Below are 13,621 nucleotides of genomic sequence, written 5' to 3' on the forward strand. Positions count from 1 at the left end.
ACAGTGCTCCGCACACAGTAAGCGCTCAGTAAATACTTTTGATTGATTGATTGGCCGCGGGCGGACCCACCGCGACACCTGCCGGGCGCCTCCGGGAGGGCACCCTGCTGCCCGTGGCCCCCCGAGTCAATCAATCAATCGTATTTATTGAGCGCTTACTGTGTGCAGAGCACTGCACTAAGCGCTTGGGAGGGACAAGTTGGCAACATCTAGAGACAGCCCCTACCCAACGGTGGGCTCACAGTCCAAAAGGGGGAGGCGGAGAACAAAACCAAACATACTAACAACATAAAATAAATAGAATAGATAGGTACAAGTAAAATAATCAATCGTATTTATTGAGCGCTTACTGTGTGCAGAGCACTGTACTAAGCGCTTGGGAAGGACAAGTTGGCAACATATGGAGACAGTCCCTGCCCAGCGGTGGGCTCACGATGGCTAATTGCGGCAGGTGGCCTCCTGGCACCGAGGCCCAGCCGGTCCCAGAGCGCACGTGGGCGGTGGGCGGGCACGGGGGGGGGGGGGCTGGACGAGCCCCGGGGGGGTTCCCCCTCTGCCCGGGCCTTCCCAAGGGCTTAGTACAGTGCTCTGCACACAGTAAGCGCTCAATAAATACGATTGATTGATTGATCGATTGACCCACCCATGCCTCATCGGGCACGGGGTGGGGTGGCGAAGCGGCACCCTTATCATTTAGTGAGCGCTTACTGTGTGCAGAGCACTGGACTAAGCGCTTGGGAAGGACAAGTTGGCAACGTAGAGAGACAGTCCCTACCCAACAGTGGGCTCACAGTCTAAAAGGGGGAGGCAGAGAACAAAACCAGACTAACAAAATAAAATAAATAGAATAGATATGTACATAGCCCCCGACCCCCATTCCGGGCCTTCCCCCTTCCCGCGAGGCCCGGCGGTCACTCAGATGACTGCCACCCCGGAGTCGTGGGTCCAAGCGCTTAGTACGGTGCCCTGCATTCATTCAATCAGTCAATCAATCAATCGTATTTATTGAGCACTTACTGTGTGCAGAGCACTGGACTAAGCGCTTGGGAAGTCCAAGTTGGCAACATGTAGAGACGGTCCCTACCCAACAGCGGGCTCACAGGCTAGAATCCACGCTGAGGAGAATTTATTCATTCACGCCGAGAAGCGGCGTGGCTCAGTGGACAGAGCCCGGGCTCTGGAGTCCGAGGTCGTGGGTTCAAATCCCTGCTCCGCCAATTGTCAGCTGGGTGGCTTGGGGCCAGTCACTTCCACTTCTCCGGGCCTCAGTGGCCTCATCTGTAAAATGGGGATTAAGACTGTGAGCCCCCCCCCCCCACCCCGTGGGGCAACCTGATCACCTTGTATTCCCCCAGGGTTTAGAACAGTGCTTTGCACATAGTAAGCGCTTAACAAATACCATTATTATTATTATTATGTACAAGTAAAATTAATAAATAAATAGAGTAATAAATATGTACAAGCATACATACAGGCCCTTATTGGTGCCCGGGCCTGCCTCCATCCTTCCCCCTTCGCCCCACGTGCCCTGCCCTCCTCGGGCGGGAGCTAATCCCACCCTCTGCCCACCCCAGGGCCCGGCAGGGCGGCGGGAAGGTGAGGCACAAGCGGCAGGCGCTGCAGGACATGGCGCGGCCCCTGAAGCAGTGGCTGTACAAGCACCGGGACAACCCCTACCCCACCAAGACCGAGAAGATCCTCCTGGCCCTGGGCTCGCAGATGACGCTCGTGCAGGTAAGGCCCACCCGCCCCGCACAAGATACCGAGGCAGAACAGAGGGAGGGGGATTCAGCCGTAACGGAGAAATTGGACGGCAGTCGGGAACTACTGTCAAAGTAATAATAATAATAATGATGGCATTTATTAAGCGCCTACTATGTGCAAAGCACTGTTCTGAGCCCTGGGGAGGTTACAAGGTGATCAGGTTGTCCCATGTGGGGCTCACAGTCTCAATCCTCATTTTCCAGATCATCATCATCATCATCATCATCATCAATCGTATTTATTGAGCGCTTACTATGTGCAGAGCACTGTACTAAGCGCTTGGGAAGTACAAATTGGCAACATATAGAGACAGTCCCTACCCAGCAGTGGGCTCACAGTCTAAAAGGGGGAGACAGAGAACCAAACCAAACATACTAACAAAATAAAATAAATAGGATAGATATGTACAAGTAAAATAAATAAATAAATAGAGTAATAAACATGTAGAACCATATATACATATATACAGGTGCTGTGGGGAACGGAAGGAGGTAAGACGGGGGGGATGGAGAGGGGGACGAGGGGGAGAGGAAGGAAGGGGCTCAGTCTGGGTTCCAGATGAGGTAACTGAGGCCCAGAGAAGTGAAGTGACTTGCCCAAAGTCACACAGCTGACAATTGGCGGAGCCGGGGCTCGAACCCACGACCTCCGACTCCAAAGCCCGGGCTCTTCTCCACTGAGCCACGCTGCTTCTCTAAAGGAACACATCCCTGTGAGGAAAAAGCACTTTAGCTGCGAACACCATGTCCAATATGTTGTCTAGCCCAGGCAAGAGTGGTTTATTACAATGATTTTTCAGCAGAAAAATCCATTTTGGACCTGCAACTGATCAAGACAAGCTTGAGGTGCCATGCCAGCAAGATAAACCTATTTAATGATATTTAGTGAGCACTGACTGTGCGCAAGAGCACTGTCTTAATGCTTGAGAGAGTACCGTAGAATAAGTACACCTGAGTCTTGCCCTCGAGGAGTTTTTACCACCCTGAGAAGCAGCTCAGTGGAAAGAGCCCCGGCTTGGGAGTCAGAGGTCACGGGTTCAAATCCTGGCTCCGCCAATTGTCAGCTGTGTGACTTGGGGCAAGTCACTTCACTTCTCTGGGCCTCAGTGACCTCATCTGTAAAATGGGGATTAAGACTGTGAGCGCCCCCACCCCATGGGGCAATCTGATCACTTTGTAACCTCCCCAGTGCTTAGAACAGTGCTTTGCACATAGTAAGCGCTTAATAAATGCCATTATTATTATTATTATTCTTATTATTATTATTATTACCCCTAGTGGAGAAGAAAGACATTAAAATAAACTGCACGTAGTGGAAGCAACAAAATGTAAAAATAGACGAGAAGCGGTGTGGCCTAGTGAGACGCGCTGTGCCCAAGTGGATAGAGCACATGCCTGGGAGTCAGAAGGACCTGGGTTCTAATTCTGGCTCCACCACTCGTCTGCTGTGTGACCTCGGGCAAGTCGTTTCACTTCTCTGTGCCTCAGTTACCTCATCTGTAAAATGGGGATTAAGACTGCGAGCCCCGTGTGGGACGTGGACGGTGTCCATCCTGATTATCATGTATCCACCGCAGCGCTTAATACAGTACCGGGCACATAGTAAGCGCTTAACGAGTACCATCAAAAAGTACAGAAGGGTGGTTTTGATGGCGAATATCTAACTGCCTAGGAGCTACTGACTCAATCAATCAATCAATTGTATTTATTGAGCGCTTACTGTGTGCAGAGCACTGTACTAAGCGCTTGGGAAGTCCAAGTTGGCAACATATAGAGACAGTCCCTACCCAACAGTGGGCTCACAGTCTAAAAGGGGGAGACAGAGAACAAAACCGAACAGACTAACAAAATAAAGTGCGTATGCAATGCAGAGGAATCAATCAATCAATCAATCAATCGTATTTATTGAGCGCTTACTATGTGCAGAGCACTGTACTAAGCGCTTGGGAAGTACAAATTGGCATCACATAGAGACAGTCCCTACCCAACAGTGGGCTCACAGTCTAAAAGGGGGAGACAGAGAACAGAACCAAACATACCAACAAAATAAAATAAGTAGGATAGAAATGTACAAGTAAAATAAATAAATAAATAAATAGAGTAAGGGAAAATAGGGTGGGGAGATGAGAGGTGAGTCAGGGAAGGCTTCCTGGAGGAGATGTGATTTTTTTTCTAATAGGGCTTTGAAGATGGGGAGCTTAGTGATCTGTCAGATATGAAAGCGGAGGGATGCTTTTAAAGCCGAGAGGTGGCATGGCTCTAGTCCCAGCTCCGTCGTTGGCCTGCTGAGCTAGTTTTACCAGGTCAATTTAACCTCTCCACGCCTCCGTCTTCTCATCCGTAAAATGGGGATGCGTGCTTCCCCTACCTGTTAGCCGATCTTGTCATCCTGCATCTACCCTAGCATTTAGCACAGGGCCCGGCACTTAAGATATTGACCGACCGTGAAGCATCGGGGCTGCCTCGGCGTCCTCCCTAGGAACACTGACGTCAGCCCCGGGACCCCAGTAATTGGCATTTGGGGTTCTTCCTGCTTCTCACCGCAATCCTGGGTTCCGTCCCCCTGCCTTGTCACAGTCCTGTGGACGGAACCCAACCCCTCCTTGAGAAAACACACCCCAAAAAAAGACCAGGGAACCCAAGTCATAAACCAGTACCCGGGCTAATTGGGATTGGAATGATTTTCCATAATGTTTTAAGCCTGAGGTGGAGGGATCATCTGGATTTTGACATGGCATGAATGTGACTTTTCAGGAGAACTTACTAGAGCCACTCTTCCACGGTTTCTGCCAGAGCTGAATGAAAACCAACGTTTTCAGGCTATTCAGCAGCATTACGGGCATTTTCCCCTTTCGTCATTAAAAGGTGCCGGTATTCCGCTGAACTGCTAGTGGGTGATAAAATGCAGTTATACACACGAAATTGGTAAATACATTGATTTACGTTGAGAACCGACAGAAACCTCATCACAGCTACGGCCTTTTGATGACTAGTTCACCCCAGGAAATGATTCGGTTTATGAAAGCATGTCACCGAAAATGTATTCGGCGAGCGTAAATCTATTTTAAGAGTGGTTTTTAGAAATGTGCTGAACACTAGACGAGGATATGAATGGTCTACTGGGTTAATTTGGTCAAGTAGAAACGCAAAAGGACTTTCTGTCGAACTGTAGAACGGTATTTATGTTTTTCGAATTGAATGCGAAGAAAATCTACGTGTTTATTGGGTTTTTTTCCTTTATCTGTGATAAAACCTCAAATTTGTTCGTATTAGTAGTTATTATAAGGGGTGCTCTACATCTCTTGGCCCAATAAAATATGTATCTTTGAATTGCAGTGTACTGGAATGGCAAAATGTCTTTGTTAGCAATTTAAAAGGTTACTATAGACAAATACGTGGAGGAATTGAAATCCAGATAACTAATACCGTATGAGAACAAACCTCCTGACAATTAAGAATTTTTAATATTTTATGAGGAAGAGCATTTTAATTCGAGGTCTACGGTCTTTTTACTGTTAAATACGGCTCCTGTAAACAACCAGAAATGTAAAGTTCTTACAACTCCTTTCACATGGATAGGTAATCGTAGTAGGATCTTCCCCCCCTCCTTTTTTTAGTAATTTGTGGTACTTGTATGTTATGGGAAATTCATTTCAGGAACTGAAAAATGAAGTCGAACGGAAAAAAAGAGCAAATCAGAATTTTAATATCACTGAAAGGTCTTAACGCACACCCAAAACCACACTTTTGTTATTTGGGCGTAGCTTGCATTTTTCTTATCTCGACCAACTTGAACAGCAGAAAAAATGAAGGAAATGCATACACTAGGCATAGACGCAGATCCCGAGCCAGGAAAGGGAAACCGGTATAAATTCCCAAACGGTTTATAAAGTTGCAAAAAGTGCGCCGGACCGTAATCTAGATCAGCATGACTGGACCCTGAAAATTAGCTCAGAACATGTTGAGGCTGAGTCCTTCCCGTGTCGTCGTCGTCCTCCGCCACCCCATGTAAATGACTTCTTGGGAATAAAGCAGGAACTGTTGGAAGCTGCCTTAACTCTCAAACCGGCCACTAGCACTTCGGTACAAAACAGCAGCCCAAGTCCTGCAAGAATTAAATTTAATATGAATTTCCAAGAACGCTTTGCAAACAGGAATGCTTATGTAATGGGAGACACTGGCTCATTTCAGTTTTTAAAAGAACTCAGTACAAGGTATTGCACACTTATCAAACCAAGTGCAGTGTGTCAGACAGGTTTTAAAGGCCCTGAACTGTGGAGCTTGGGCAGGGAGGGTAGAAAATTGGGGGTGGGTGGGGGGGAATAAGGGGGACAGAGAAGAGGAAGGGGGAAAATGGGGAGCAGAGGGGTGAGAATGGCGCAGAGTAGGTGAGGGTAGTGAATTCACTAAGGTGGCAGTGGGCCAGGGCAGGAGCACAATTCAGAATTTCAACAGGACCGGTGAGGATAGTGAATTCATTGGGACAACCACAGACCAGGAGAGGAGGAGCAGAAGGGTGATAACTCAGAGTTTGGAGGCAGTTAATTAATTGAGTGCCTATTATAAATACCATACACTGTAGAAGTAAGAGAAGCAGTAACTTTAAGTACCCTCTTACCTTCCTTTTCCTCCTCCCTTCCTTTGATCATCCTTTTATTCTCCTCCTGCTCCCCTTCTTGCTAGACTTAATTCCCCACAGGAGCCCCTCCCCTGTTTGGGGACGGCCAAAAATTATGCAAAATAGTGGGGCAATTAACTATAGTATGTACTAGCACACGAGTCTAGAGGGAGAGGTTGACCTTACAGTCCTACTTTCAGTATCACGTTTCTCATTATGGCTTGTTTTAGGAATCTGTCAAACCAGTGGCTCAGTTCTTTACAGTCCTTCTCTCTCTTGTAATATGCATTTTAATCATTTCCTTCCCATTTGCAGTTTTCCTCTTGGACTTGGGTAAAAATAATTCAAATGGAAAGACTTTTAATATAAAGCAGTTTTTCCAAGGTCCCTCCATTTTAAAGTGGATTGGCTGTCGCGGCTTTAAAGTGAAATGCTAAACTAATGAAAGTTTTTTTTTTTTTTAAATGAAGCATTATAAAACACAGTAATCAAAGGCCAGATTCTGCCAACTTTGCAGAAACAGAAGGCCACAAAGCAACATATAAGCAACTCTGCGTTTAAACTCCCCAATTAGAATCAGCAATTTGCACTGCTAATTTGCCACAAAATCTGCTATGCTTTCTTTATTTGCCCAGTGTCTTATTTAAATTTGATGGGGACATTTTGTAACGTTCACCAGAAAAATGATTTCTTGGCCTGTCCAAAGAAAAGAATACCTTCATTTTAGAATAGAAATGAATAGCCCTTGAATGATTAGTATACCAGCAATGCGCTGCAGGGATTTCATAATATTCAAGTTTACGTGAGGCTATCTCTGCTATAGTCTACTGAGGAATGGAAAATATTTGGCCCTCGTCTCTTCAAAATACTTTACCCTTCTTGACGAGTAATCCGTAATAAATTACCCTTCAAGACATCTTTTAGGAGGACAGAGTGGGCTAGATTCAAGAGCTCTGTGCCTGTGTGAATGTACTTTGTTTTGGAGAACGACTGAGTAATTCTGAAGTGGGAGGTGAAATACACGCATGTGGCATTTTCTTCTATTTGCTTTTTGATCATGGAAAAGTGTCTAGAATGTTGAGTTCAAAATCATACGACTGAACGCTACTGGGTTTTTTTTTCTTTTTCCAAACTGAAGGTTCAGTGTTGGAATTATTAATAGAAACGCATTCAGTATCATGGGAAGGATAGAGGCAAACTGAATATTCAGTAAGCAAAGGGTAGCCACCATCAGTACTTTTTACTCACCACGGTGTATTATGTTATTTTGATGAAATGTCATGATGTTGATGTGTGCCACACTCACCATATTTGCTGCATATGAGTGTGTGCCTTGTCACTGCAGCGTGCTGTGCATCTGTTGAGATGCTCGCAAACCTGGCAGCCATTTGGTTTCATTGTAACTGTTTAAATATTCAACTGGAGGCACAAATCAGTCCCTCCACATTACTCCACATCTGAATTTGGAATTATACTAAATCACGTGGAAGTCAAACCATCAATATTTCAGTTGAGTGGAGTGGGTTTGTTGACTTAGTGCATTATAAGTGGGACAGATTCCAAAGAATCCCTCTTGGTTTACTTCTAATGGATGTTGTGTCAATATGATGAATATAAACAAGCAGCATTAGTGTAGGATGAAAATTATTTAGATTTCGCTGCCAGTTTCGGCTTTAGTCTGCTAAACTGTCACTGTAAAATACAGGGTTTCCAAAGCAGTACTTTTGACAGCAAATGCCGATCTTGAGCCGGTTGTATTCCCCGTGGAGTTCTGCTTACTGTAAAGTAGGATTTAAGTGAAATCAGAATGACAAGCTTAAGAAGTCTATGGTAGGTCACAGAGCTGAGATTTGAACCAATGTTTTTTTACCAGTGTCAAGCAGGTGGAAGTTTTTTTTGTTATTTTTCTTCAGTAAAAAGGTGGTAGTTTCACCTCTCCAAAACATTTACAGGTTGGCGTACTACTAGCTGAAACCCACCAAGACTTTGTATGGAATTAGGATCATGTTTTTTTTTGCTTCCTCCATCCTCTTGTTCACACCGCTTTCGGTATGGATTTTTACTGCTAGGCTCTTGTCTTTCTCACCTCTTGCAGCACCTTTTTCTCCTCCTCCTCCCTGTTCGCTCGCTCCCCACCGCAACCAGCACCACTGCTTGGTCTTCCTTATCGCCCCTCCTCAAGTTCCCCAACACTTCTTGGCCTCTCTAGATCCCTGGATCCTTCCCTTTCCGTCTTCCCAGGCCCCCCAGTGTCTTCCTGGGTCCTGAAGGCCTCCTTCTCTGACATTTTGGATCCCGAGATCCCCTCCCCTCCTCCTCTCTACTCTTCTTCTTTTGCCCTGAGCCCTCTCTGACTCCAGGCCAGACTTGCCGCTCACTTAATGTCGCTTGCCTTCCCTGCCCTGTTGCCCCGGCCATCTGCTGCCGATACACTTTGAATACCTGCTGGAAGATCATCTTTTAGGGGTTGAGATTTGTATGACTCGGTGCAGGGTAGTAGCTAGGGATAATATATGGTTGTTATATATTATATATGGTTGTACATATTTATATATGGTTGTACATATTTATTACTCTATTTATTTTACTTGTACATATCTATCCTATTTATTTTATTTTGTTGGTATGTTTGGTTTTGTTCTCTGTCTCCCCCTTTTAGACTGTGAGCCCACTGTTGGGTAGGGACTGTCTCTATGTGTTGCCAATTTGTACTTCCCAAGCGCTTAGTACAGTGCTCTGCACATAGTAAGCTCTCAATAAATACGATTGATGATGATGATGATGATAAATCCAAACATGAGGCCCCCCTTCTCATTTTCTGGAATTGTGATGATAGTTTACCCTAATTTTCCCAAGACAAACAAAAGGAAGCACTTTTGAGTACAGTTGGGTCGGAGGCATGTGGAATTCATTATACAGAAACTATTAAGAAGATCAAGAAGATAATGTCCTTAGTACAGTGCTTTGTGCACAGCAGGTGCTTAATATATGCTGTTGATTGGATAGATTCCGGGGGAGAGGTCCATAATGGATTATTTGAGGGGGAAAGTAAGGCTTGATAGAGAAAATTGCACGCTCAGGAAAACTGCAGATAAGAGTCATGGGCAGATTGGCAGTCCTTGTCAGATGACCAGACGGAAAAGTTATGTAAGCTAGTGGCGGGGTCACTAGAGGGCAAAGCGATGGATGGTAGAGCATCCTAACCATCATCATCATCATCAATCGTATTTACTGAGCGCTTACTGTGTGCAGAGCACTGTACTAAGTGCTTGGGAAGTACAAAAGTTGGCAACATATAGAGACAGTCCCTACCCAACAGAGGGCTAACCATGCAGGTGGACCCCAGGCAATCATCAGCCCGTTACTCCAATGTCCTTTGATTCCACAAAACTGAATACGTTTTTAACCTCTCCCATTGTGGTGTTGGTTAAATTATTATTGTCGTTCTTATGATTAGGACTGGGATTGTTGTTATGATGGTGATTGCAATAATAATAATAATGGCATTTGTGAAGCGCTGACTATGTGCGAAGCACTGTTCTAAGCACCGGGGGGGATACAAGGGGATCACGTTGTCCCACGTGGGGCTCACAGTCTTAATCCCCATTTTACAGATGAGGTGATTGAGGCTCAGAGAAGTTAAGTGACTTGCCCAAGGTCACACAGCAGACATCATGTGGTGGAGCCGGGATTAGAACCCATGACCTCTGACTCCCAAGCCTGTTCTCTTTCCACTGAGCCACGCTGCTTCTAGCGTGCAAATAATAATAATAATAATAATGGCATTTATTAAGCGCTTACTATGTGCAAAGCACTGATCTAAGCGCTGGGGAGATTACAAGGCGATCAGGTTGTCCCACGGGGGGCTCACAGTCTTCATCCGCATTTTACAGATGAGGTAACTGAGGCACAGAGAAGTTGAGTGACTTGCCCAAAGTCCCACAGCTGACAACTGGCAGAGCCGGGATTTGAACCCATGAACCCTGACTCCAAAGCCCGGGCTCTTTCCACTGAGCCACGCTGCTTCTAGCCTGCAAAGGCAGCAGGAGCCGTTATTGTTGCATCTGTTAAGCGCAAGCACTGTTCTGAGTGCTGGGGTAGGTACAGATTCATCAGGGTGGGCACAGTCTGTGGTCCCCCATGGGGCTCAAAGCCTAAATAGGAGGGAGAACAGGCATTTAATTGCCGTTTTAAAGTTGAGGAAGCTGCAGCACAGAGAAGTGAAGCGCCTTGCCCAAGGTCACACAGCAAGCACTTGGCCGAGTTTGGATTGGAACCCAAGTCCTTTCACTCCCAGGCCCCGGCTCTTTCCTTTAGGCCATTCTGATTCTCCATGATTGTGGCCAGAGTCTACCAACTCTGTATTCTCCCATGCCCCTTGGTACAGTGCCCGGCACATAGGAAATGCTCAGTGAATGCCGTGGATTGATTATGAGCGGGTATCAATATTGGCAGAGTGGACAGAGCACAGGCCTAGGGGTCAGAAGGTCATGAGTTCTAATCCCGGCTCCGCCACTTGGCTGTTCTGTGATTTTAGGCAAATCTCTTAGCCTTTCTCTGCCTCAGATTACCTCATCTGTAAAATGGGGATTGAGACTGTGAGCCCCATGTGGGACAGGGACTGAGTCCAACTTTATTTGTTTGTATCCACCCCAGCACTCTGTACAGGGCCTGGCGCATAGTAAATACTTAACAGATACCATCATTATCATGAACAGAATGAGCCTGCATGGAAATCAGTGTGGGAATCCTTCTGCACTGGCATTTATTCATCACCCAGTTGGGTACAAGGCTGGTGGACCTTTTGGTGGGGCCCAGTTTTCCTGGTTCCTGCTGCCTTTTTTCTCACCCTGGCCAAATCACCAACAGAGGAAAAATAACGCTTTCTTATTTTTAGGTTTCGAATTGGTTTGCCAACGCAAGACGGCGCCTAAAGAACACTGTCCGGCAGCCAGATCTAAGCTGGGCGTTACGAATAAAACTGTACAACAAATACGTCCAAGGAAATGCGGAAAGGCTTAGTGTAAGCAGTGATGATTCATGTTCCGAAGGTTTGTTTTTTTTTTTGTAGTTGACATTTTTTCCCCCTTAATTTGCCCCCTTCCTAGAGCGTCACCTTTGAGCCCTAACTTTAAGGAATGGTGATCGCACAAAACCTGTTGGTGCCCGTTTCTTGAAGTCGCTTAGTATTTATAAGACGGTACCTTGAAGGGTCAATAGGAGCGTGGCATTCTTCTTTTGTCTAGAGCCTTAGCAATCGTCAGGAAACATATTCCTGGAACAATTCAATACAATTCAGTATTTCAAGTGAATGACAATGATTTGCTCATAACTTGAACACTGGGTTGGGAGGGAAAGAGCGGTCCAGAAGCTCGTTGTGGGCAGGGAATGTGTCTGTCTGTTGTATTGTACTCTCCCAGTGGCGCAAAGTAGCAGTCTGTTGTGCTCAGTACAGTGCTTCTAGACTGTGAGGCCGTCTTCTAGTCTGTGAGCCCGTTGCTGGGTAAGGACGGTCTCTATATGTTGCCGATTTGTACTTCCCAAGCACTTAGTACAGTGCTCTGCAGACAGTAACCGCTCAATAAATACGATTGAGTGAATGATTACTTAGTAAATTGTTCTGGGTTTTTTTTTTTCTGTCCCTCAGATGGAGAAAATCCTCCAAGAAACCACATGAATGAAGGGGGATATAATAAACCAGTTCACCACACTGTGATTAAAACTGAAAGCTCAGTAATAAAAACTGGAGTGCGACCGGAGGCAAATGCAAACGAGGATTATGTGTCTCCCCCGAAATACAAGAGCAGCTTGTTAAACCGTTACCTTAATGACTCTTTGAGACACGTCATGGCCACGAATGCCGCTATGATGGAAAAGACAAGGCAAAGGAACCATTCCGGTTCATTTAGTTCCAATGAATTTGAGGAGGAGTTGGTGTCCCCGTCGTCATCAGAAACCGAAGGCAACTTTGTCTATCGCACAGGTAAGCGATTCACCCTGAGTTTCAAAACTGCCAGTACTTCACCGATTTTTTTGAACACAGTTAAATTTGGATGGGGGAGAAAGTTCATCTTGCTATTCAAGTATAATTCCTAGTGTTACTGTTTTATGCCGAGCGGATATCAAGGGGAGTGTTTCCTTAGACATAAAGAAAACTCCATTTTGATTTTAACATTTTGATGGCTGTGGTAAAGCAGAAGGTCCCAAGTCTTTTTTAAAAACCTGTTATGCACGGAGTCATGGCAACAAAGCACTTTAGCCCAAGAGGAATAGCTCTAGAAAATCGGGATTGATCAGCTTCTGCTAGTTAGTCCGTCAGCGTCCTCTATTCTCAGAGGGATGTGGTTTACTTGATGGTAGGACCGGAGAGGTCAGCGTTGCATCCACCAATGCAGATTATTGCATGAGAAGAGTCTAAGAGGAACCTTACTCAGAATAAATGGCGCAAAGTAGCAGTTGTTTAGAAGCGAATAACGGGGCTTTCTTTTATGGAAGATGCGGGTACGAGCAGTTGTAGGAAAAGCGTAATCTGGCCTGTGTGTGGCTCCTTACAGGAATATGAATCAGGCATTTGATTGACTTCCTTTAACATCTTTCATGAATGTAATGATCCTTGAAAACAAGGTTACCAAATGTATGTGCTGTACTGAGCGTGCCCGCTCTCTTCAGAGGAAGGTGTGCTGTAAAACCCTATAAGCAGTAGATAGGGTACATGCAGGGAGATTGCCTTTCAAAGTTAAGTAACTTGGTTATTGAACAATTTTTGGGGCATTCCAAATGCATTTGGTCCATATTACGGGCTAATCATTTGCCAAGTTTTATTTTTAAATCAAAGCATTTTTTAGAGTTATACAAGCGGAGAAAAAGCAACTGAGACATGTAAACTTCTGGTTTTCATGCATGTGTATTACTTTAAAGTGCATAAACTGATCGTTTGTTGCTGGTGAAAGTGCTGGGGGACTGTTGCAGCCTGCACAGTTTTAGCCCAGAGTGGAAACAGGGTCTGGTATGGAAGTGGTGAGATGATCGTGCCGGAGCTCCGACCTTGATACACATCTGTATTAACGTGATACTTAGAATGATGGGCCACCTGACTCTAGTTGTTTTTCTTTCTTCCTCTAATGTATATACATATATATTTTCCCCTAATACATCTCTCTTTACATATATATATGGCATTAATAGTTGTGTGTGTGTATATATATATATATAGGTATATATATATGCCTATATATATATA

The 13,621-nt window shown here is 45.3% G+C and overlaps 1 protein-coding gene across 4 annotated transcripts in view; it reads left to right on the forward strand.

Annotated features, from left to right (window-relative positions):
• Positions 1–13,621, forward strand: part of MKX (mohawk homeobox) — an 83,848-nt gene that overhangs the window by 22,432 nt on the left and 47,795 nt on the right. For all 4 annotated transcript variants that reach the window (XM_038755488.1, XM_038755489.1, XM_038755486.1 and 1 more), the window contains exons 3-5: positions 1,575–1,734; positions 11,279–11,432; positions 12,029–12,364. In XM_038755488.1, coding sequence (XP_038611416.1) covers positions 1,575–1,734; positions 11,279–11,432; positions 12,029–12,364 — 650 coding nt within the window. The remainder of the gene's footprint in view (positions 1–1,574; positions 1,735–11,278; positions 11,433–12,028; positions 12,365–13,621) is intronic.

Source organism: Tachyglossus aculeatus, chromosome 13 (genome assembly GCF_015852505.1).
Source record: "Tachyglossus aculeatus isolate mTacAcu1 chromosome 13, mTacAcu1.pri, whole genome shotgun sequence".
In the NCBI taxonomy this organism is placed as follows: domain Eukaryota; kingdom Metazoa; phylum Chordata; class Mammalia; order Monotremata; family Tachyglossidae; genus Tachyglossus; species Tachyglossus aculeatus.